The sequence below is a fragment of the Embiotoca jacksoni genome, unplaced genomic scaffold (assembly GCF_022577435.1).
Source record: "Embiotoca jacksoni isolate LCO1_2020_lvr unplaced genomic scaffold, fEmbJac1.0.p SCAF_26, whole genome shotgun sequence".
Lineage (NCBI taxonomy): Eukaryota > Metazoa > Chordata > Actinopteri > Embiotocidae > Embiotoca > Embiotoca jacksoni.
Genome location: NW_027185377.1, coordinates 2,100,904 through 2,123,463, shown reverse-complemented (window position 1 = coordinate 2,123,463; position 22,560 = coordinate 2,100,904). Strand labels below are relative to the sequence as shown.

Here is a 22,560-nt window from a genome sequence, read left to right as displayed (position 1 = left end):
ATAGTCTTTCACGTGAGTGCATGTTGTGAACACTAAAAGGAGTTATTTATTATTAGTTTGAAAGAGTAAATGTTGTTGATCCTTTACGCTCGGATGGTAACACAGGAACACTCAAAAAAATTCACATAAGACAACGTTGATAGTTAAACATTTATTCCTCCCCGATCAAAAATGTATAAATAAAGAATTTATAATAAAGATAGAACTTGGCCCAAAGCACGACAAGCCTCTAAAAAGTACTAATAAATCCTCTGGTGGATGTGACATACCTGAAAAGCGTATTTGAATCTTCAGTCACTTGTGACGTAATATAAATCTTTGTTCGAACCTGCGCTGCTGGTGTGATCATCTCTGATCGGAGCTGAAAGCAAAACTCAAGTTTCAGTGTCGTAAAACGTAGCTCGCGTGAGAGCTGCGCCCTCCTCGGTTCCCTTAAAACGTTCCTCTGAGGAAATGTACCATGTGAAATCATCCGTGTTCCTCTAAAAGGTGTTAAATTATGCTGCAGTCATCATCTAGAAATACACCAGCTATGTAAAAAGGCACTGTCCCATTCAGGAATGACGAGCATGCTAAAGAAAAAAAACACGATTCATTTACTGCTCTTACAGCACATATAATTCATCTTCTACGCATGACAGTGAACACGTCAGTGATCCGATACTTCTTAAAGAGTGATATGTTCAGCCAGTGGTGCAGGACACTGAATGATCCTGCTTTAAAGATACCAAAGGTGTCAAACAACGAGCGATCCTTTTCTATACGTATAGTTCAATCAGATTAAAGGTCTACTGTAACACTTAATTAACTTAAAAGATAAGGCTGGTGCTCTTCTATATTATTCTTAAAGTCAACAAATCTCACAAAAAGACCAAAAACCATCAATCGATCAATCCGATTAGCAATTATTGTGTGTATAAAGCCCTGATGTGTCTCCAATGAACTCCATTCTGCTGTCGGAAAGTCACTTAGTGAACTAAATGTGTATTCATCCGTGATTTAAAATAGTCCCCAACAAAGACACAACATAATTCCTGTTTCATTCATATTTGATGAAAACTACTGGGTCTCTAAGCCTTTTAAAAAAAATGTAAGTGCATATTAGTGACCCATTTTGTTTATTTATTATTTTTAGATCTAAAGGTCAGTCGGTTTATGGCTGCACTCCACTCGGCAACGCTGGCATGTTTACATCGCAGCAATAAAACACCAGCATGCCGTAAACTGAAATAAAGCTTTAACATTTAACGTGTGTGAAACACGTGTGTTGACATGCTGCACAGAGCTTTTAAATCCTCCGAGCACGAGCAGCATGGGCTGTTTTTACATGCGTGTTTCGGAGCAACAACAGACATCATAATTGTTATCTAATCTTCAGGAATATTAAGACCTTCATCACGTCGGTTTACATTACATTTCATTTAGCTGACACTTTTATCCAAAGCGACTTACAACACACCGATGGTTCACCATCGGGAGCAATTTTAGGGTTCAGTGTCTTGCTCAAGGACACTTAGGCAAGTGGACAGGAGGAGCTGGGGATCAAACCACCAACCTTCATTAGTGTGCAACCCACTCTACCGACTGAGCCACAGCCTCCGGTTAATGTCACTCTCACTACTTCCACAATAAATGAGGTTTGACTCGGATTACTGAGGCTGCATGGTATTTAAGCACAGCTGCACTGGTTGGTATCTGGGACTCGATGTGGACCAATCAGATCTTTCGTAGGCACCATGATGAATTAGACATGTTGGAAAATTTTCCTGCAAGTAAACTACTTTCATCTGTAATTGCACTGGAACGAAGAAGATCAAATGCTTGCTTGTCAAATTAGGTTAAAAAAAAAAGCCAAAGATTTCCAAACATTGTGCTTCCTGTCGGGTTAATGCGGAGGTGGCAACGCACTGCTGATTTTGGCCTTTTTGTGATTTGTTTACAACAAGATAAATACAAATTAAAAACAGTCTTATCCTTCATGTAACTCCTGATTACTAAGGCCTCACTGGGATGCACTCCCTCCTCCTCCCACTTGTATTACAGCTCAGTTTGCTTGATGTCGGATCACAAACGCACCTTTAAAATTCCAGCTGACATCTCAGCCGTGATTCAAAGTGACGTCTCAAACGAGGGATAAAGTGATATAATGTGGTAGATTGTGTGATCATGTAGATTAAAATCAGCAGCATTATACAATAAACAGTACAATCACATCCTAGTTGTAAGTGCACATCTGTTCATTTTGGTTTGTAAGATGATCACACAGTGCAAACCATTCGTGGCGTTTGTTTTCTGGCTCTCGCGGTGCTCCAGATGTCAGGAGGGTGTTGCTGTCGTTTCAACCACAGAAGAGTAAACTTTGCAAACATCTGGCGCGCCGAGCGAGCCTCTGCAAACGTTCAGAAATGGTTTGCCAGACTGCGTGATGCGTAGCGTGGATGCGTGTTAAAAAGGTGACACGGTGCGAGCGGGTTCAGAGGCTGGTGACGAACTCCGCCCCGTTGGCCGAGGACTTGTCTCTGTCGCCCTCCGTGGGCACGCTGCTGTACTGGCAGCCGGGGGCGACCTCGAGCCTGGTGGGGTCGGAGGGCGGCGCCGAGGGTTGACCCTGCTGCGCCGCCGCCGCCTTCTCCTTTTTATCCAGCCAGCAGAAGGACACCATGAGGAACACGGCGGACGAGGCAACGACGGCACTGCAGGTAAAAAAGACGTGGAAGTACTGATCTGTTCGGTCAACCAGGACTCCTGCAAGAAAAAAAAAAAAAACACCAATGATGTCAGCACATGTTTTTATAGGTCCAATATTTTCCTCTTTTGCAAATATTCATGCAAATGTATCCTGGAAAGGATGATGTAATATGGAAAAGAGGTTTAATTGGTACAGTTCCAGGTCATTATTTCCTGTTACAAAAGAAAAGAGGCTGAAAACATGGACGTCAAGACCCAAACAAAACTTCATAAGACCATAAATCTGAGAGATGAACAGACAACTGCTGCACTTTTCCCTGAAGTGAGTAAATGCACAGAAGTCAGATGCAAAAAGTGTGACATTCCTTTACAGGCAAGCACACAGTTCAACAAATGTGAAGAAAAAAAAAGTTTCCTCCTCTGAAAACAAAAAAAGCTCTTATCAACAAACCTCCTGTAAAATGAAGCACTACATCTACTTCTCTTCTACTGTAAGTACGAGCAGCCGACCTCCAAGAGTCAAACTTAGATAATCGTCTTTATGTCATTGGTGACTGTCAGTAGCAATCCAGGTCAGATGTCCTGCATGAGTAACGTGAGCGTCTGTTGTGAGTCCTCACTGCGGTTACGTCACCGCTCGGCTGTGGAAGCAGCCACAGAAACACACGATGTTATTTGAGACGGAGCCGCTGCAAGACTCCTCTCCTCCCCTATGAAGCCCTGACTTGTTCCCTTTTGTTCGCTTTGGCCACACGGACTGAGAACATGCTGTTATTTACAGCAGCAGCCTGCAGTGACCCCCCCCCCCCCCTCATCCCCGTCTGCAACTCTGCCATTCACTTAACACGCAAGTGGAAACATGTGCACCAGAGGACAGGCAGGATGGGCGTCGTGTGTTTCGGTCCACGATATCATCCTGATTATAGTTTACAATAACAAAGGGGAAAGTTGGAGGAGGCTGAACCGACGCTGCTGAAGCTACTCCAGGAAACACAAACATCTTGTACAGAAAAACACAACCGCGTACACCGACAAGCTGCACATGCTAGAACGGACACGAAAAAGTGATGGGACGAGGGTGGGAAGGGTTGTTGTTTCCATGGTAACTCGTGAAGTTACCAAAGTCGACCATGGAAGTTTTCTGTGTGTTTGCTTTAATAATCTGGAGACGCGATTTCTGATGAATCCAAGATGAAAATGCAAAGTTATTGAGATTCACTACGACTCACTTCTGAACCTGCAAAAGGTCATTTCTGCAGAAGATTAGGAGTTTCCACCGTGTGCTTCTTCTGAGTCTTGTTTCAGTGCAAAAAAAATGCATTTTAAATTTGCCCAAAATAAAAGTATTTCTTCCCTTTTGTTTCCTCCGAAAACTGAACTGTGTGCGTCCTTGACTTTTTTAAAATTGTTTCATTTCACTCCTCAAATGAGGCTTCAGCACTCGTGAGTTCAACAATAAAAGTTCTCTTTAGTGTCAAATTCCCTCCTTTGGTTTCGTTCAATGCTTGTGTTGAGCAGCTGTGGAGGATTAGCAACACAAACAGGAAATGTGGTACTAAAAGGATTGTAACTTAAGAAGATATTGACTATATTTTTGGGCTATGGGTTTTGAAAGTGCCCTAAAAAGGGAAATCCCTTGAGAAAAAAATGTGTGTCTTTTACGCTGTTTTTTTAGCTCTTTAGCTTGAAGTCCCATAAAAACATAGAAATTCAAAGTCAGTTTTGAGCATGAAGAGCGTTAAGAGTCCTCAAAACAAAAATCTGGATTTATTTAAGTGTTTGTGAAGAACAGAAATGATGTCTTGTTAGTATGGTGTGCTATCAGTTTGTTGTATATCTGTTTGTTTTTTTTACTGTGTTCTACCCACTGAACAAATTCCAGCTTCTCCACGAATAAAACTGGCCTGAAGCTGTAAAACTGCCCGCTGAGGCAAATTCTCTCCGGATCTTATTGGATTATCGTGTGACTGTTTTCTACGTTTTCTCCATATCTTTGCTTTAAATCTTTTCCCCCCTCGCTGTGCGTGCGTGTGTGCGTGTACGTTACCTGCCAGCGGAGGGCCGATGAGCAGCGTGACGCTCTCCATGATGGCGAGCAGGCCCAGGGCGGAGGGGAAGCGACTCATCTCCACGATATCCATGAGCACGGTAAACATGAGGGAGCCCACCACGGACATGGAGAGCCCGTAGATCACCACGTAGGTGAGCAGCACCGGGAAGCTGGGCCCGAAGCAGCAGATGCTGTTGCTGAGCCCGTTGACCAGCAGGGCCGAGGCGAACACGTAGATGTGCCGACCTTTGAACCAGGGCATGTTGAAGATGATGCCGAACGGCGGCCGCACGATGATGTTGACGATCCCCAGGATGGAGAGCAGCAGCGCCGCCCGGCTCTGCTCAATGTCGTTGGCCGTGGCGTAGGGAACCAGGTACACCAGGGGCACCACGAACCCCAGCATCATCCACGTGATGCCGATGGCGTACGCGCAGTAACGCGGGTTGTTGCAGAACTGATCGAAGGCCATGTGTTTGCTCAGGAAAGTCAGCAGGCAGTTCCTCATCGTCCTCAACCTCCCCGTTTTCTCCCCGTCCGTCGGAGGCGGTCCGTGGTTCATCAGCGGCGGGCCTCGGCGCTTGTTGGGCTGGAGGGGCCTCATGACGGCGCCGCACACGCAGCAGTTGAGCAGCAAGGCCCCCAGAACCAGAAAGCTCCCCCTCCAGCCGAACTCCGTGTGGAGGTAGTTTCCCAGGAAGGGCAGCGTGCACAGTCCCAGCGCCGTGCCCGTGGACGACATGGCGTTGGCGAACGCACGGCGACGCACGAAGTAGTGACCCAGGATGGTCACGGCCGGCTGGAAGCTGAAGCAGAAGCCGAGTCCTGCAATGATGCAAGAAGACTGTCAGTTTCTTCATCTGAGACGGCACAGAGATAAGGATTACATGGAGAAGATGATATTTGATCTAATCTTTTCCATGTGAAGTATTCTGAACAAGACTCCACTTCAAAGTTATTTTTTGGGGGGGGCTTATTTTCAAACGCTCTGGCTGATAGTTGTCTAAAATAATAAGATTAGAGTTGCCAGGTTAATTGCTAAACAAGGAGACATTACTGATTCTGTCAACAAAACCAAAGCAGTTTTATTACAGAGGATGTAACAAACCTGAAGGTTAGCCAATCACAGGGTGCTTTCCAAAACTATGTTTGGTTTTGAGTTTGATCCGAACCAAAATATCCGGAGTGAAAAGTGCTTTGGACCACGGTTTAGACCAAAGGACCAGAATCTGGTTCGACCAAAAGAGGTGGTCTGGATCAACAGTTCAGAGCGGAACGAAAACATGAACCGTGGTTCAGACTTCGGTCCGAACTTTAACGGTGTGGAAACGCCCCTTTTTGGAAAAATTATATCGAATTATTAACAGCACTAGAGATTACAGTTGTGTCAGAAAACAACAGCCAGAACAATGAAAATTCAAACCAAGTTGTCATAAAGTGGAATTATTCTTCAAAATGGGATTTATTTGTATTATTTCAAATTTTAAGCATCACTGAGTCATTTGTTAAGACATAACTTTGCATTTAGTGGTGCAAAAATCTCGGGTTTTGGTCTCCACCAACTCCTGAGAAACATATCTGTCTCTTTATAGCTGCGACACACTCCACTTTCTTCACCAGCAAACTTATGTCTGTGGTGTTTGGCAGGCAGGTAACCGTAGCGTGTAACCACAGTCATTAGGGTCACGCTGGAACAACAAATCAGTGGCGTGTTCGCTGACCTGTGATGACCCCGGCGGTGACGTAAAGCTCGCCGATGGTGCGGGTGAACGAGCTGGCGGCCATTCCCAGCCCGCTCAGGACTCCGCCCAACATGACTGTCGCCCGGCAGCCGAGTCTCTCCACCAACATGCTACAAAAGGGACCTGTGGATCAAATTTAATACTCTTAGTTTAATGCATACCAGAGCAGAAGTGGGCAAAAAGGTTTACACAGCGGAGGTGAGGTCGGTTTTTTTTTTTTCTTAATCCTGCAGCACTTTTAAAATCACTTGAAGCTGTAATCTGTAGCGGCTGAACAACCTTTTTAAGCACTGAAAGCACAGCTGAAAATATGTTTGCTCTCTCACTTGCTTTCTGGATTCGTGCACTCTGCGTTTTGTCTGACGTACAGTAGTTTGTTGACACATAAACAGTAAAATGTCAGTTCAGTGAGATTTCGCTACGTCAGCATGAAAATATACTTTCTTTCAAGTGCATAACAAATGTTTTCATCTCCAATGTGACATTTTGAAAGTAATTGGTCCTCATTAAATAACCACGGCAGCGCAGAGCTCGACCCTTTTAACTTTCCAAAAAGTTGCTATAATCTCAGCCTGAAACAATCCAATCGGGTCGGGCCTGACGGTTCAGGTTGCGAATTACAAAGTCAAGTAATAAATCTAATCAATTTCTAACAGATGGAGCATTTCCAGTGAGCAAAGATGTCTCTTTTTCTTAAATGCCTGTTGCTTAGACTCCTCTCTGCTCATGTTTCTGTATGTGTTCATGTTTTTATTTACTTGTTTATTTACGCTATGTAAATTTGTATGTTCATTTGCACATACAGCAGGGCAGCGAGATACGATCACAAGTGGTCACTCGAGGTGCACATTAACGCCCGGTGTGAACAGACGTGCTTTGAGCTGTGGACTTTAATCACAGAGGGCGGATTTTGAGAGCAGGTCTGTACCGGGACTCGGTGTTTGAACTTCAAAGCATTTTACACAGTTTGGGAACAATACAATTAATCCAAATCTTTATGTACATGCTGTAGGTCACTTCTATTCTTTTCTTAAAAGCTTTATTTGCTGCTGAATAAATTCTTCAACTCACAAAACTGGCAGGGAGAAGGCTGCTTTATGCGGCTTAATGAAGATAAAGCTGTGATTCTTGTCACATTTCTTTCAGCTAAGGATCATTTCTTGAGATCAAAGCATTCCTGTTCTCCAAAATCCATGAGAACTGTGTGCAAAATCCACAGTAACTTTCAAACCTCCAGTCTGTTCAGAATACGGCAGAATTAAAGGATAAACCAAACCCAACCAAACCCATAACTGTCTGATACACACTGGTTCTGCTTTGAAATGCCTCAGGTACATCAGCTGTTGTCACAAAACCCTCCAACATCAGGGAAAAGGGGGAAATGGCTGAGCGTCGTTTTCAGGAGCGGAAGATAAAAGGAGAAGAAGAATTTCATTTCATTTATGAGCCACCAGCTATTTGTTTTGGTGCGGCTGCAGGTTTTGATATATAAAAAAAAAAAAAAAAAAAAAAAAAAAAAAAGGGTGATAACTGAACACCAACCGCAGACAAATTGCACTTTATAATGTATGGAAATGGAAAACTTCTTCTTCTTATAGTTTTAATAAATAAATCTCAAGAACTTGAGGACATTCGTATAAATATTCATAAGGTTTATTGCTTCTTTTTTTATGGTAATTATCGCTGAAGTCTTTGGTACACACCAACGTTGTATTTAAATACAGACAGTTCAAAGTCTAGTATTACTTGTATTATTTATTCCTGTCCAACCGCCACAATATCCATCTCAAAAAAACCTGTTTTTAACACTTGTAATTTAGAAACTCTCCTTCTGAAGGTTCGATATCCTGTGCAACTTTTCCCACCAAACTCAACTCTATTTTTAACAGATTTTAAGAAGAAACTAACAAAACACTTGAACTGTGCCGACATGCGGCAGAATTAAAAATCTTCTCATCGTGACTTCTGCTATGCAAAAAGAATGTGTGATGATATACCCTAAATTAATAACTGTCAGGTTAGTTAATGTGTCACCGATTGGGTGGTGAGACATTGATCCTCCGTATTTACCCCACACTCTCGTATCAACTTAATTTCCCGCCCTGTTTTATGTGGGTTTATGAGGGTTACATAAAAGCTTGCGCACTGAAGATAACAATCAATGAAGTGTTTCTTCGTGCAGCGATCAGCAGACTCTGACATTTCACTGGAAAGTCTATGAAGGCGAAAAATAACTTGAAGAAATGACCCCGTAAAATCATCATGAAATCGAACCCAGTTTTCTACACAATAAGGGATTCAGAGGAAACAATGCAGCGTTACTGACCAGCATCACTCTGTATCATCGCTTCATTAAGTGACTAATGTTTATCCAGAACTTTATTTTACGGTGAACCGAGAAAAACAGGAAACGAAATTCCAAAACAATCATAAACGCACCAACAGAACAAAACTAATTTTCTGCTTTTTAATGCGTCAGCTGCAGAACTGAGGATTTATGTTGTCGTATCTCAAAAACAACTTCAGGGAAGTTCAAATATTTACTGGGAAAGGAGAGAAGGGGGATAAAGGATAAACGAGTTAGATTTGGGGGTTGAAGGTGAAGGTCACAGTGACTTTGTGTTATCCCACTGTTGTGATGCAGTAACTCAGGGAGGGCTTTGAGTCAATGTCTCCAAATTTGGTACAAAACGTTCGCTTGGACATAATAGGCCGATTGTTTTTTTTATAGTCAAAGGTCAAAGGTCACTGTGACCTTACATTCATCCCAGCATAAAGTCTGTTCTGCAGAAACCTAATGAAGTAACGTCGGTCATATCAACCTAAGGAAGGCTGCAGCAGAAAAACTGCAAAGGAATGAATGTGTGATTTCCTCATTTACAACTCACACTATCATTTTAAAGTCTGGATTATTATTATTATTTAACCTTGAATCAATCTGTGTGGTTTGTGGGAAGTAAAAGGGTGGCAGTTTCTCACGGAATAATCTTCCCTAAGTCAACATCAACACAGAAACACCCTAACATTCTCTCTCTCAGGTTTCATATCTGTTCTGTGCCGGACAATAACAGCAGGTACGAATTAAAGGAAAAAAACCTAAAAAAATTGAGGCTCGGGGCATCAAAGAGCAACTTAAATGTTAGATTTATGGTATTGTAAGAGGTGATAACAACTGAAGCAATAATAATCTAACTCCAAAAAAAATCTACCATGGTTTATAAGTGAGTAAAGTAAAAAAAAAAAAAAAAAATGAAGGTTTAAGATTAAGATGTCCTGAGTGGGTAAAATGAATTAAAGCTTTGACTAAAAAGGTAACTTTGGACCCGTTTATTTCTGCCCGCTTTTACCTCCCGCGTGGAGCACCGACGTCATGATGGACGGCACCCAGGAGGTCTCGCTGTTGGAGGCGTAGAACTCGTTCTGCAGGTCGGTGTAGAAGATCCCCACGCAGGAGGGGAACGCCAGGGTCAGGGCCAGGACCAAGATGGTGGCGACCAGCACCACCCAGCCCCATCCGCCATCTGGAGCCTCGACGGCTCCCGTCACACCCGCGGGGTCTCCTTGCCCTCCGCCATGCCCCCTCTCCGCCAAATCACAGTCGCCGGCCTCCTCAACCGTCTCCTGTTGCATGCCGTTGGCCCGCTGGAGGCAGGGATCGCTCGTCCCCCCGATTCCATTTCTCTGAGTCATTTTCTGCTCGGCGGTTCAGGCGAGGCTCCCGTGTCAGCTCTGTAGGGTGCGTAGTTGCTTCTGCTGTCCATGTCACTGGGACTGTGACTGACGCGACCTTTAAGGAGACCTGCAGTCACAAAAGCAAACAACTTCTCAGGTTCATGCAGAGCGGCTGGAGGGGAGCTGATTTTCAAAAAAGGGGGTCGTGTCGGTCTCTTATGTCCCAACTGAAATATCTTAACTGACTTTAATGGTCCCAAAGGATTAATCCCTGACTGAAAGAAATCACCACAAGATTTCTCAGCAGAATTAAAAGCTCCTGGGAGGCGACCGCAAGCAGTACACATTTCCTGTGTAAGACCGTGACTTTATCAACATTTCAAATCAGAGAATGACCTTGCGTCCTTTAAAAGACTCTGATGAGTTCCTGGACAAACATGCCGGTGTGGATGCAGAGGAAATCTGGCCGGCATGAGACGAACATGAACTTGTGAAAACATCTTGAATGAATAGTCGTCTGTGCAAAATGTTCCAGCAGCATTTTCCCCCAAAGACACTTGATACCATTTGCAGATGTACCAACTACTGAGCAGATAATATTCCTGCAGCTCTCGTGGACACCTGAACGTTACAGCTCGCCACGGTTACCGTAGGGTGCATTTGTTTCTAAATAGTTTCAGAGCTTTAATGGAGATAATTCATTATGCAAAGACAAAAGCCGGCTTGCAAAATTATTACCTTTGAATAGAAATTGCCCAACACTGAATGACACATTCGGTCCTCAGAAAACAGAAGCATTACAATCGTCAGAAGAGAATCGATGATGCAGCTTTTCGATTCCTCTCCAAAGCTGTGAAACACTACGTCAGGGAAACTATAGGTCAGTAAATACCTTTAAAAGAAAGAAAGTTTAAAACATATCTGTTTACTTTAGACTGAAACCAGCTGCACCTGAAGCTCTCTTCCACTACTGTGCCTTTAAAATGCATTTTGCTTTATTCTATTATATTTGACCTCTTTTTTATTTAATCAAAATGTTGTCTTGTGTTTAATTTGATCTGTTTTTACGCATTTTATTTTTAAATCACATGTTAACATGTTTTTTTGAGCTGCATTTCTTGTATAAAAGGTGCTTTACAAATAAAGTTTCTTATTATTATAGTACAAGTTGAACTTTTCTGATAAACTGAAGAATGAAATGTCCCTCATCAAGGTTGAGAAAAAGCGACTTTTTAAGTAAATAAACCTGAACTCCTTGGAAAAATACATTGTTTTTCTCAACTTATTGACTTTTTAGAGAATCGTGTTTCTTACAGAAGAGAAATGATACAAATATCTGATGATCTTATATAAAATGATGCATTGCTGTGGTTGTAAAAAGAACAGTACATAAAGTAGTTAAATGAAGCACAACCTTAAATAACTACAACAGGTAAATTAACATTAGTTTAACAGTAATATTATTCCAAAAGCATTATATTACATAATACAACTCTGACAGGAAGTATTTACATCAGTATGTACTTATACTTTTGTTACCTTAAGTACATTTTGCTGATAATACTTTAGCAGGATTTCAACTTGTATTGGAGTCGTATTAGTACTTTTGCTTCCACTACTGGAGTTTTCCATAAAATATCCATGTTTTGCTTGTGCTTTACAAAAAGAGCCGGAAGATGCATAAATATTTTTTGACATCTAAAGAAAAAGTTGTTGGTACCACTTTGTTTTTCTTTCTCAGATTAAATGAATGCGTGAGAAAACAGTCCTGCAGAGTCAAAGTGCACCACAGCTTCAGGTCAGGGGACGTCCACCTCCTTTTGTCATGAAGTGAACATATTCCTGCTCTGACTGGATCAGTGGGAGGAAATTGAGGCCTCTGCATGTCTTAGCAGTCTGAGCCGATGTGCACATCCTGCTTCCCTCTTTCACCTCCTGCACTCTGCAGAAGCTCTCAATGTTTTCTGGAGGGATGTCTGGAGAGAATATTTGATTTATTTTTCTCCCCTGATAAATAAAAATGATGCTTTTATCACCCCACACTCCCGGGACAACCCATGTAGGGATGGGACCGCAGCGGAACTATCACCACACGCTGGTGCATTCAGGTTTTTTTTTTTTTTTATATATATATTTACTCTATCCACATTTTCAGCTGCATTACCACGAGGGTTTTTTGCACCCACGTGGCAGCTTGTTAATATTTCAGCTTGTTTACGGCTGAGAAGACGGATGCACAGCGCAGACCCCATCAGATCTAACTGGCTTTTGTCATTGCCGACAATAAAAGTTGAAAAGCAGAATGAATTTCCTTTAATATCTCTTGTTTTCCATCAGTCTGATTCCCTCGTCACAGATACATATCCTGCCCATCATTGACTCAGCCGTTCACTGCAAACAGGAAGCGATGTAACCCCCAGACTCTTCCTTGACGTGCGTAAATGTACCCAAACACATCTATATATGAGGTAACACTCGCCTTTTTATATCCTGATCGTGGCCGTCCAGCCCTGCTCGACTCCCGACAGGCGCGGGAGATCCTCGATGATTACCGGAACAGCAGCGGACATCCACGGGTCTCCTCGTTACACAGCGCCAGCGGACTGGCGGGGGGCGGAGACTGGTGGGCGGGGTGGGCGGGGCCGCGCTGGGACTGGGCCCTGCTCACACCGCATGGAGACTCTCTGCATAATGAGGCGTCTGGGTGGGACACAGTGCACCATGTAAATAAAGGGGGAGAGGATGTGAGAGAGAGAGGGGGGGGGCTGGTCATCTGACAGCAGGACAGTCTGCAAGCAATACTTACTCTTTTACCGTACTTCAAGGTTCCTCACATAAGTAGTTTCCTTTTTTTTTTTAATGATTAATTACACAAAACATTTTAATTTGTACACCCCTACGTCTATCTGACAGCTTCTGTTACATCTTAACACTTTCCATTTTTTTTATTTTACAGCGAAAACTTTTTTTTTTTTAAATAAACTCCTTGTTCACTGTGAAATTGAACTTCTTCAGGGTGGAGTGGCGGTGAAATGGCTGGGTGACCCTTTAACCGTCCGTACGTTAATATAAAAACTATTTGAGGCGTAAAAATATACAATATTTTACCAAAAAAAAGAAGCAAAAATTAACTTGCAAGTCAAAAATAATTACAGATAATCTCTGCACTACCCCTAAGATATATGTTGTGTCTCTCGACCTGCTGAGAAATGCTTGACTCATTATACAGGGTGTTAAAGAGATAAAACAATATATAGTGATGTTCTTCTTCTTTCTGAATAACACCTTCTTTGACCTCATTTTATTGATCTGTTTATGATGATAATTTTTCTGTTTACCCTGTGAATTAAATTGATCACATGACTCTCAACACATTGATTTGTTCCACACTTACAAATCATGAATGTTTCCATTATTGATTTGTTTAGATTTGTTATGCTGCTGTTTTATCAGTGGAGTTGACTCACGCTAAACAAAGTACAAGTGATTTGTAAGTTTTCATTATAAATATTGAGATATTATAATTCAGGGATTACAGTGAAGCCAATACGTGGTAGAAATAGGGGATTTTTTTTAAACATGTATTAAAAAAACTAACCCTCATGTGCCTTTATCATGCAAGTTTTTCTCACATCACAAAAAAAGCACATATATGGAGAATAGATATATAAATAAATGAGTCCATAAATAAAATAATTTGCCATCAAATGCACCAAAAAAATAAATATTGGCATGAATGAACTGATAAAATTCCTGAAACAGAGTCAACAAATCTGTGAGCCACAGTTTAAAACACAGACACATTTTATGATTAAAAACCAGACTGGGTTTTTGTTAAAATCGTTACATGTAAAGAAACAACATTGGTAGACAAAATTCAAAAAATATAAAATAAATAAAAGTGAAACAAACAATCAAGACAAAATGGTTTTTGTCAGCTTCCAAACATTTCTCCACAGTCTCCGTTGACAATATTCACATTTGACATCAATACTGTTGATAAATGAACACAAAGTTAATAGGTGAAAAAAAAAATAATTCCAATACGTCTAAATGAGCGTACAAGTGTGCATGTCCACAAACGCATGCAGGTGTTTTACAGATTAACTGGCTTAAATGATGCATGAATTAAAAAAAAAAAAAAAAAAAAGTTCTTTAGCGCATTGACCTGCGGGGTCGCGTATATAAAACCAAAGATCGGAGGGGAGGGGGGGGCGTGGAAGGGTCTGCGATCTGTTGAGCTAGCTCTTCTTTATCTACCGGAAAAAGTTAAACCGACGCAACAAAGACACACACAAAAAAATAAAAACAACAACAAAGAAAAACAAGAACGTGTGAGTCGAGGATAGTCTGGTTGGAGACCAGCTGTTCCGCATGAGAACTCTACACCTACGAACCACGGAGCCATGCCGTCCCTCTGCTCCCCCCCCCCCCCCCCCCCCACCATGCATCACATACACTTTGCACTAACACAGAGGTCAGACACAATCCACTGCACGACATGGTAATCTCTAGAACAATGCATGCTCTCATGGGTCTTTTTTTCGTCACGTGCCCGAACGACAGAGATATATATTTAGATTTTGTTTTTTTGCAGATTTGTTAACATTGCACATTATCTGGAGTAACTAACTAGTGCTGGTGAAAGTAAAACAACATTTAAAAAAAAAAATCCTCAAAAGTTGTTATTTAAAAAAAAATAATAATAATAATAATAAAAAAAAAAGTGTCTTGAGTCAAATATTCAGATAATCACATGTCAAAAGTTCATCGAGGTCAGCGGGTTCCCAAAGGGGGAATTCTTCAAACATATAGCTAACCATACATTTACTGTTTGTAACTTTCCCCTTCTCTTATTTAATAATTGATTTAATTTCTCAAGAAGTAAAACTAAATGCTAACATTAGCTCGCTATCAAGTTTAAACTTAGACGGTTTGAGCTTTACTTGTTAACTATCTCAATTTAATTCAGCGAACATTTATTTAGAAGCACAAACTAAAGGTGCTGGTAGACGTCATCGATGCTAACATCAACACGCTACCGCTCAAAACGAAGCCAACATGCTAACGACGAGCAGCACACGCGTGTTTCTCGTCACGTCTGTTCAGCTCGTTAACATTTGCTCATTAGTAAAAAAAAACCTAAAAAAAACCAGAATCAAGTCATTTGTGATGGTGATCGGCGAAATCATTGGGGTTCATCCTCTGGGAACCATGAATACATATATCGGTGCAGGAGTTGAGATATTTCTCGCTGCTAGCGCGACCGATTTGATAAAAATCCACGATTGAAGGAAAATCCCCCCAAAAAAAGAAGAATTTGTTCCTTTTCGCTTTCTCTTAAGTTGGGAACCGATGAACTTTGCGACCAAGCTGAGATCAAACTGGGACCACAAAAAAAAAAAAAAGGTAATGGGAACATTTAAGTGCTTTTAAACATTGATTACGAACATCTAAAAACGGGGAATCGTTATAAGTTCGCTTCAGCGTGCAACTCAGAGGGAAATAAGCTGCCGAGCAACGAGCGAGTCTGTCGTCCGATCGTTGTTTTTACGATCAACAAGTGCACTGCTGGAGTTTTTACTAAGATACAAGCAGAGGAGGGAAACCTGCGTTCGGGAGGTCTTCCTGCCGTCGGCTGCTAAACATCTGGCGGCGCTGTAAACGCTACGATGCCGAGCGACCGGTCCGGACACGTTCTTTTGATTTTATTTCCAGGACTGAAAGGGATTCTCGTTGGTGGATTTCAGCTCAAAAAAAAAAATCAATGGCACAAAGAAAAGCAGCTGTTCGTGAGCGTGTGTAGTAAAAATAATGCAAAAGGGACGTGATGGTTTTGTTTGGCTCGCCTCTTACTGAAACACTGAACAGAATACAGATTATACCTCAGGCAGGTGTCTCCTGGCTTTTTTTCTTTTTAAGGTGCGAGAGGCACCCGATGATAAGATGGAGGGAGAATATACAAAACTGTGCACAACACGGGTCAAAAGGCACGACACCGGACACAGACGAAGGGAAAGGACACCCAAGGTGCTTCGCAAAAAGGCAAACGGGAGAACAACGAGGGGAGAAAAGAAAAGTGCTCGTCGACGGGATGTTTTTGGGGCGTTGGCTCACGACTGACTAGTAGAATAAAAAAATAAAAAAAACAGCACAATTACACACAAGAGAGAGGAAAAAAAACAAACAAAGAAGTAGTCACATCGAAGCTCGGAGGCCTGACAACAGCAAAAAATACCATTTTTTTTCTTCCCCCCCATTAAAACTGTTTTTGTTCATGCTTGGTTTAACATAACTGCATCAAATATGTTCTTTATACACAGGATGGGTTATCAAGGTTATCAATGCCAGTGATAGGCGTCGCTGATATCACCAGGAGGCTCGTTAAGCTTTCTGATTAAACAGTGAATGAAATGTTCAAATTCTACCATCTGATATGTGTGAATATGGTTCAAAACTTTGCATCGAGTTGCTCACATGACGAGGCTGCATTCACACCAGGAACAGCACGACGGTCGCAGTGTCATAATTATGAATTTTGAGTTATTAAACAGGCAGAAATGGCACAAAACAAAAATATGTTTTTGATTTAAGAATTTGCTGCTTCACTGTTTTGTTCATTTTGTAATTGAACATCTTTGGGATTTGGACTGCACTCTATTTGAAGACACGTTTTTTTTTTTTTTTCTATTGTCTTACATTTAATGGACTAAAAAGTGACTTATTTTGTTTAAAACAAACAAAAATAATTGTTTGAAGCAGGCCTAGCCAACATAAAGGAAATAACAAAAAAAAACAAAGGAGCTGGAGTTTAAAGTGTCCAAGTGGCTTTTTTTCTTATAAAAGTCAATATTTATCCAAGTTTGACCAGTTGAATGAACTCTTTTTACACTTTGTGGGCTCCATAAAAGTGTCTGAAAATAGTAAAAATTCCAAGATGATATCTGAAATGTCTTGTTTTGTCTGACCAACAGTCCCAAACCAAAAGATATTCAAGTTAAAATAAAACAAAACAAAAGCAGCAGAAATTATTAAATAAGATTTGTCATTTCTGCTTGATAAATTACTTCAAAGTAAAATAGTTGTGGATTCATTTTTTTGTTAGTTGACAAATCATTGATTTAGGTTCCGTTTTAAATGATCTTGCACACATTTGTACATATTAATGCTGATATAGTCTGTTTTTATCAAATCTGAGATGCATGCAAAGTTTAAAAAATCTGGAACCGAGCGACCTTTCTTAATAATATATTTCTGTTTTGTTGCATTTGTTAAAAACAGCCCGATCACCGTGCAACTTAATGTACAGCACATTTCAAGAGAAACATACTTTGCTGGCACAGAAATAAAAAATAAAAAACGTCACATCAACATCTGAAATAAACGCTTCTTCCCTCTGGAGCTCAGAGAAACCGAAGACACTTCCCCGTCTGGCAGTTTCACTTCCAGCGTGTTAAATCTCAGGTGATGCAGGCCCAGGTGTCTCGGGGGGCTTTTAAAGCAGTGAGCAGTGAACAGTTCAGCTTTGCGCCGCGGTTGCTACAAGTGCTGCAAGAACGTAAAGAGACAAACACAAGTCGTTTCAGGGCGTTAAAGTGAGGAGTGGCAGAAAAAAAAAAAAAAAGAGGCAGCTGCAGAGTGGAGCGGAAAACCGGTGTGAGAAGAGCACGAAGGCCGGTGGGAGAGGAGGGGGCTTCAGGGTTTTTGAGGCAGCATTACAGACTGGCCACGGTCCAACCCCCGCCACACCATGCCAGGCCAGGCCAGGCCAGGCCACGAAACGCCACGCCTGTCCAAACAAATGGCCATGACAGTAGTTTTCCTTATCCCAAATTACAATTTTAAGATATGCAATAGATCAAAGTAGGATATTTAAAGAGAAAACTTATTAACAAGATCTGTTGTTGTTGTTTTTTTCGTTGTTTTTTTTTTTTTCCAAGGAATACCACAGAAAACGTGCAGCTGAAAAAACTGGTGATATTTCAGTCATGGACAGAAAGCAGAGAGGCACTGCAGACACCAAACTCACACCCGTCTTACCGGGTGGAAAAAAACTGGTTATGAAAACTGATATTTTTTTTTCTCTGTCATTTAAATAGACTCACCCACCAGATTATGTAAATATATGACAACTATGATACAGAAATCAATAATTACACCATTTGCATTCAAATTTTTCATATAGTTTTCATCATGTAGCCTATATAGATTTATATAGATTCCTCACATGCCGTGACAAACTCTACACGAGTGTAGTTCTGTCTTTTTTTGTTGTTGTTGTTGTTTGTTTTTTGTGTTTTTTTCCTGGAGTCATTTGTTTTCCTTTCGCGTGAAAAATGTCTCACAGAATCAAATCGAGCCAGAAAACAGGAAACAGGAAGTGGGATGTCGGTGGTTGACGGGAGGAGATGCTGCTCCGGGCCGGACTCGAACGGAGCGATCGGACCCCCGCATGGCGCCGGGAGGGTGTCGACGCTCGCTCCGTCCACACGTCCGGGCGGAGAGAGAGAGAGAGAGAGAGGGGGGGGTGGAGGCTCGGTCAGCGGAGTCGTTTTCATTCCTTTTTGTCCTTTGAGAGTCCTGAGGAGGATTTGTTTTTCTGCTGAATCCACAATTTAACACGGAGGAAAAGCATCCCGTCTCGATGACGGCGATGGGAGACCGAAACGGAGACGAGGATTTAAACGCAACTCTTCGCCGGCGCGTCCGTCCGCTGACAAACAGCAAAGAGGCCACGACCGCTGTGACACTGACCATCAAAGAGCTGCAATGAGGAAAAAAAAATGCTCAACTTGTCGTCTCTTTTAAAACCAGAGGAGGAAAAAAAACAAAAAAAAAACCAAGGAGAAGACAAGTCGGGGGTCGTGATGCAGCTCTGAGAGAGAGGGAGGCGTCGGGGAGCCCCCGCTGTGGAAAGGCACACCAGAAGAGGAGGAGGAGGAGGATGAAGGTGGAGGGCAGGTTGATGAAAACTGGAGAAAATGTTCATGTTGTTGTTGTTTGTTGTTGTTGTTTTCAGCTCAGGACCCTCACATCCGCGAGCCTCGCTCTTGAAGAATCTAAAGGCAGAAAGGGAGAATCAGTCCGTTCAACGATGTTTGTTCAGACTTTTCAAGATCTTATTAAAAGCTTAAAATGGACCGAGACACTTTTCTACACTTCTTTTCTGCAGGGTTGATAAAAACTTTCTAAAAACCTAAAGAGATTCACATTTCTGCAGCAGAACAAACACACGTTGACACCGGAGAACATAAAAATCGGCTAATAAATATGACGGGTTTTTTTTCTGTATTAAAACTGTTGGACGTAGTACTTTTGAGCAAACATGACTCAAACAGGAGGACGTGGTGCCTCTGTGATGTGGAATCTGCTGGCTCACCTTGGCCTTCTCGGTGGGCTCGATGACGATGCCGTTAGTGGAGTTGTTGAGCTCCCGGGAGACGACGCATAGAAACTCGGCCTGGTCCTCGTTGCCGTAGTTGTACGAAGAGCCGATGCTGATGAGCTGAGCGGGAACACACAGTATATAGTATATATATATATACTACTATATATAGTATGTATATCTCTATTTACTATATTCACTCGCAAATGGATCAATCTCTGAACTTCTTTGTTCGCACCTCGTATACCAGAAGATCTCGCACTACAGACACATTCAGCAAAAAACGTTTGAGCCGCCGTTTTTCTGGTTTAGTATTGAAATTTCCTGTTGCACAGTTCAGCAACTTTGAAAAAGAACTTAAAAAAAACCAAACAACAACAACAACAACAACAACTAAAAATGTTCTGCACCTGCTCAAACTTCCAACCGTCCGACATGGTGGAGACCATCTGTGTGAGTTCCTCCTCTTGGCACTGTAGTACTCGATACACATGCTTCACAGGGCCCTGAGGGACACACACACACACACACACACACACACACACACACGCACACACGCACACGCACACACACACACACACACACACACGCACACACACGCGCACACACACACACACACACACACAGGAGATTACTAAAACAACACCAATTATCTGCACGCAAACACGCAGCTTGTTTTGAACAAAATCACAAATCTGAGCTGGACACATTTCTGTCCCCGGCACGCCGACCTGCTCCCGTCGTTCCCGTCGGTGTCGTACGTACCTGAGACGTCCGGTTCTCGTTGTCCCGTATATTCTCTTTCACCAGCCGCACCAGAGACGCGATGTTGTAGAACTCCGCCTCCTCCAGAACACCTTGAAACGCAACAACAGAAATTACACATCACACACACAGCTGATGATGATTATTGATGATGATTAGCTGATTTATTTTTTTTACCTTCCTCAGCCAGGTTCTTGTCCATGATCAGCTTCCCGTGTCGAAGGTAGTTGAGGATGGGGCCGAAGTAAGTGGGGTCCCTGTCGATCAGGTAGGCTCCTGTCTCGTCCTGCGAGAACACAACAGTCGGCATCTTTAACGTGACGGCGGAAACTGGAAAAACTGAGGAGTCATGTCAAGTTATAGAAAGCAGACATTTTATTTTATAACCTTAAAAACTCAGATACTGATAATAGATGACGCGTTTGAGCTCATTTGGAGGACAAATGTTTGTAACTGAGCAACTTTAAAACACCACAAAAAGGATGTTATCACATTATGTTTGTATGTGCACAAAACGTAAACGTTCGCTGCTTCCAGCTTCTCAAACCTGAAGATTTTGAGTAAATTGACCAAAACAATATGATTATGTCACTCTGGTGCTCGTTTCTCACTGTTCTCTGACATTTTACTAACAAATGGTCAAATGGATTTATTAAGAAAATCTCTGGCAGTCTGACATTTTTTTGATAAATTAAGAATTTGCATATTTTGATAATGAGATGAACTAATAATAATAATAAAAAAAAGTTATTTAGGAGCATTTATATACATCAATATCAAAATTAACCAGGGAAATATTATGACTTCAACCACATAGGCTTAACTGGAGTAACACCTGAAATCATATCATCACCGGGACAATATCTTTACAAATTTATCCTGTTAGGATCATTTCAAATGTTATGTTACTTTTTACTTCACTACAGTTCAAGTAGGGAGAAAAATATTATATTTTTAAACGACGTGTTGTTTTTCCTGTCAGAATATTTAAGACCTTGTCAGAGTCCAGGTCCGGGTCTTCTTGGCACAGTCGGAACAGGAAAGATTTGGGGTCCCTGCATAACGTCTGCTTGGTCGTGATGAAGTAGGTCCCGCCGACGTTGAGCCGGACCCAGCGGGAGCCCGGCTTGTCCGCCGGTTCGGACGGGGAGCTCGGGTTGCTCTTCGCCGGGAACCCGAACACCGACCTGCCGCCGCCGCCGCCGCTGCCGCTCGACACCCCGCCGGGACTGAGCTGGCTGCTCCGCGGCGGAACCATGAGAGTGGGCGACGCCAAGCGCACCGAGCCCCGGATGTCGCGGTGCTCGGTCTGCTCTATGGTGCCGGTACCGTTCGGTTCCACAACATGCAGTTCAGCCATGTTCTCTCTCGGTCTTTAAAAAAAAAAAAAAATGTATATATAAAAAATAAAACCACACACCGGCCGCTCGATTAACTAACGACACACTGCGGGGAACCAGTTCCTCGGAGCCGACTTGTAAACAGAGCGACGATCTTTTCCTCCGACGGGGCGGCGGGCATCAGGGCGTTGCTGCTCACACTCGACCGCCTCCACCTCCGGCAGCAAACACTAAGACACGGGGAGGACTCTCGGAGGCTCTACGGTGTCCGCAGCATCGCGTTTAATCGTCTCCCCACACGATAAATTGCTCATTCTTGTCTATTCAAACGTTAATCAGAGAAAAAAAAAAAGGCAATTCTTCCGGGTTGTAACGTGATTACTGTTTACTTCCGCTATGTCATCGTTTTTCAAAATAAAAGCAAATCCAGTAGCCAAATTATGGAAAAACTAATAATTGAAAATCTAACATAATGTCTATTAGTTAAATGATTTCCTGAGGACATTATTATACAGCCATGAAAATAACTGTTTATTTTGCGTCAATATATTTATAAATATATATTTTCTATCAACTATCTTTGATGACATACATCAGTGTTTGGCCTTTCAAATTTGATTTCCTTGTCAGTATCATCGGTTCTTAGGAAATTCTTTACCCATAGTCGAGATTACTTATTAACAAGTTATGTAGATGTTTTTGAATACAATTTGCATATTGTAACAAGAATAAAGGACCACGACATCTGCGTAAAGATGGAAATGAGACTTGTGTGCACAGAATAGAGGTTCAATATAATTAAGACCGGCCAAATTAACATACTGTGACCTATCAGAAGGATCATTAATATTAATATGATAATAAAATAAAAATAAATACAGTGCAGCGTCCTCTTTGGCCTGTAGGGGCAGAGTGGCG

General features: G+C 42.0%; 2 protein-coding genes and 1 long non-coding RNA gene across 3 annotated transcripts; 1 reads left to right on the top strand and 2 right to left on the bottom strand.

Annotated features, from left to right (window-relative positions):
- Positions 1 to 136: 136 nt before the first annotated feature.
- Positions 137 to 12,720, bottom strand: slc16a5a (solute carrier family 16 member 5a). Its single transcript, XM_069160060.1, has 5 exons — positions 12,632 to 12,720; positions 9,828 to 10,279; positions 6,460 to 6,603; positions 4,736 to 5,563; positions 137 to 2,745 (listed from the first exon to the last, which is right to left on the bottom strand). The coding sequence occupies exons 2-5, from the start codon at positions 10,168 to 10,170 to the stop codon at positions 2,474 to 2,476; spliced, it is 1,587 nt and encodes a 528-aa protein (XP_069016161.1). The 5' UTR covers positions 10,171 to 10,279; positions 12,632 to 12,720; the 3' UTR covers positions 137 to 2,473.
- Positions 6,540 to 9,730, top strand: LOC138204663 (uncharacterized). Its single transcript, XR_011178813.1, has 2 exons — positions 6,540 to 6,678; positions 7,286 to 9,730. It is a non-coding gene; the product is annotated as an uncharacterized lncRNA (long non-coding RNA).
- Positions 12,721 to 14,599: 1,879 nt separating the features above from the next.
- kctd2 (potassium channel tetramerization domain containing 2) lies at positions 14,600 to 22,015 on the bottom strand. Its single transcript, XM_069160059.1, has 6 exons — positions 21,297 to 22,015; positions 20,480 to 20,588; positions 20,303 to 20,394; positions 19,948 to 20,043; positions 19,532 to 19,657; positions 14,600 to 19,211 (listed from the first exon to the last, which is right to left on the bottom strand). The coding sequence occupies exons 1-6, from the start codon at positions 21,660 to 21,662 to the stop codon at positions 19,182 to 19,184; spliced, it is 819 nt and encodes a 272-aa protein (XP_069016160.1). The 5' UTR covers positions 21,663 to 22,015; the 3' UTR covers positions 14,600 to 19,181.
- Positions 22,016 to 22,560: the final 545 nt, after the last annotated feature.

Bases quoted from the DNA above. Each gene is read 5' to 3' on its own strand.
- slc16a5a (XM_069160060.1), bottom strand. From the start codon at position 10,170: ATGACTCAGAGAAATGGAATCGGGGGGACGAGCGATCCCTGCCTCCAG. The intron at 6,604-9,827 runs GTAAAAGCGGGC...TTTGATCCACAG, and splicing joins GTCGGTGCTCCACGCGGGAG to GTCCCTTTTGTAGCATGTTG. The intron at 5,564-6,459 runs GTCAGCGAACAC...GCATCATTGCAG, and splicing joins CACCGCCGGGGTCATCACAG to GACTCGGCTTCTGCTTCAGC.
- kctd2 (XM_069160059.1), bottom strand. From the start codon at position 21,662: ATGGCTGAACTGCATGTTGTGGAACCGAACGGTACCGGCACCATAGAG. The intron at 20,395-20,479 runs GTAAAAAAAATA...TTGCGTTTCAAG, and splicing joins CAAGAACCTGGCTGAGGAAG to GTGTTCTGGAGGAGGCGGAG. The intron at 19,212-19,531 runs GTGAGCCAGCAG...TTCTGCCTTTAG, and splicing joins AGCCCACCGAGAAGGCCAAG to ATTCTTCAAGAGCGAGGCTC.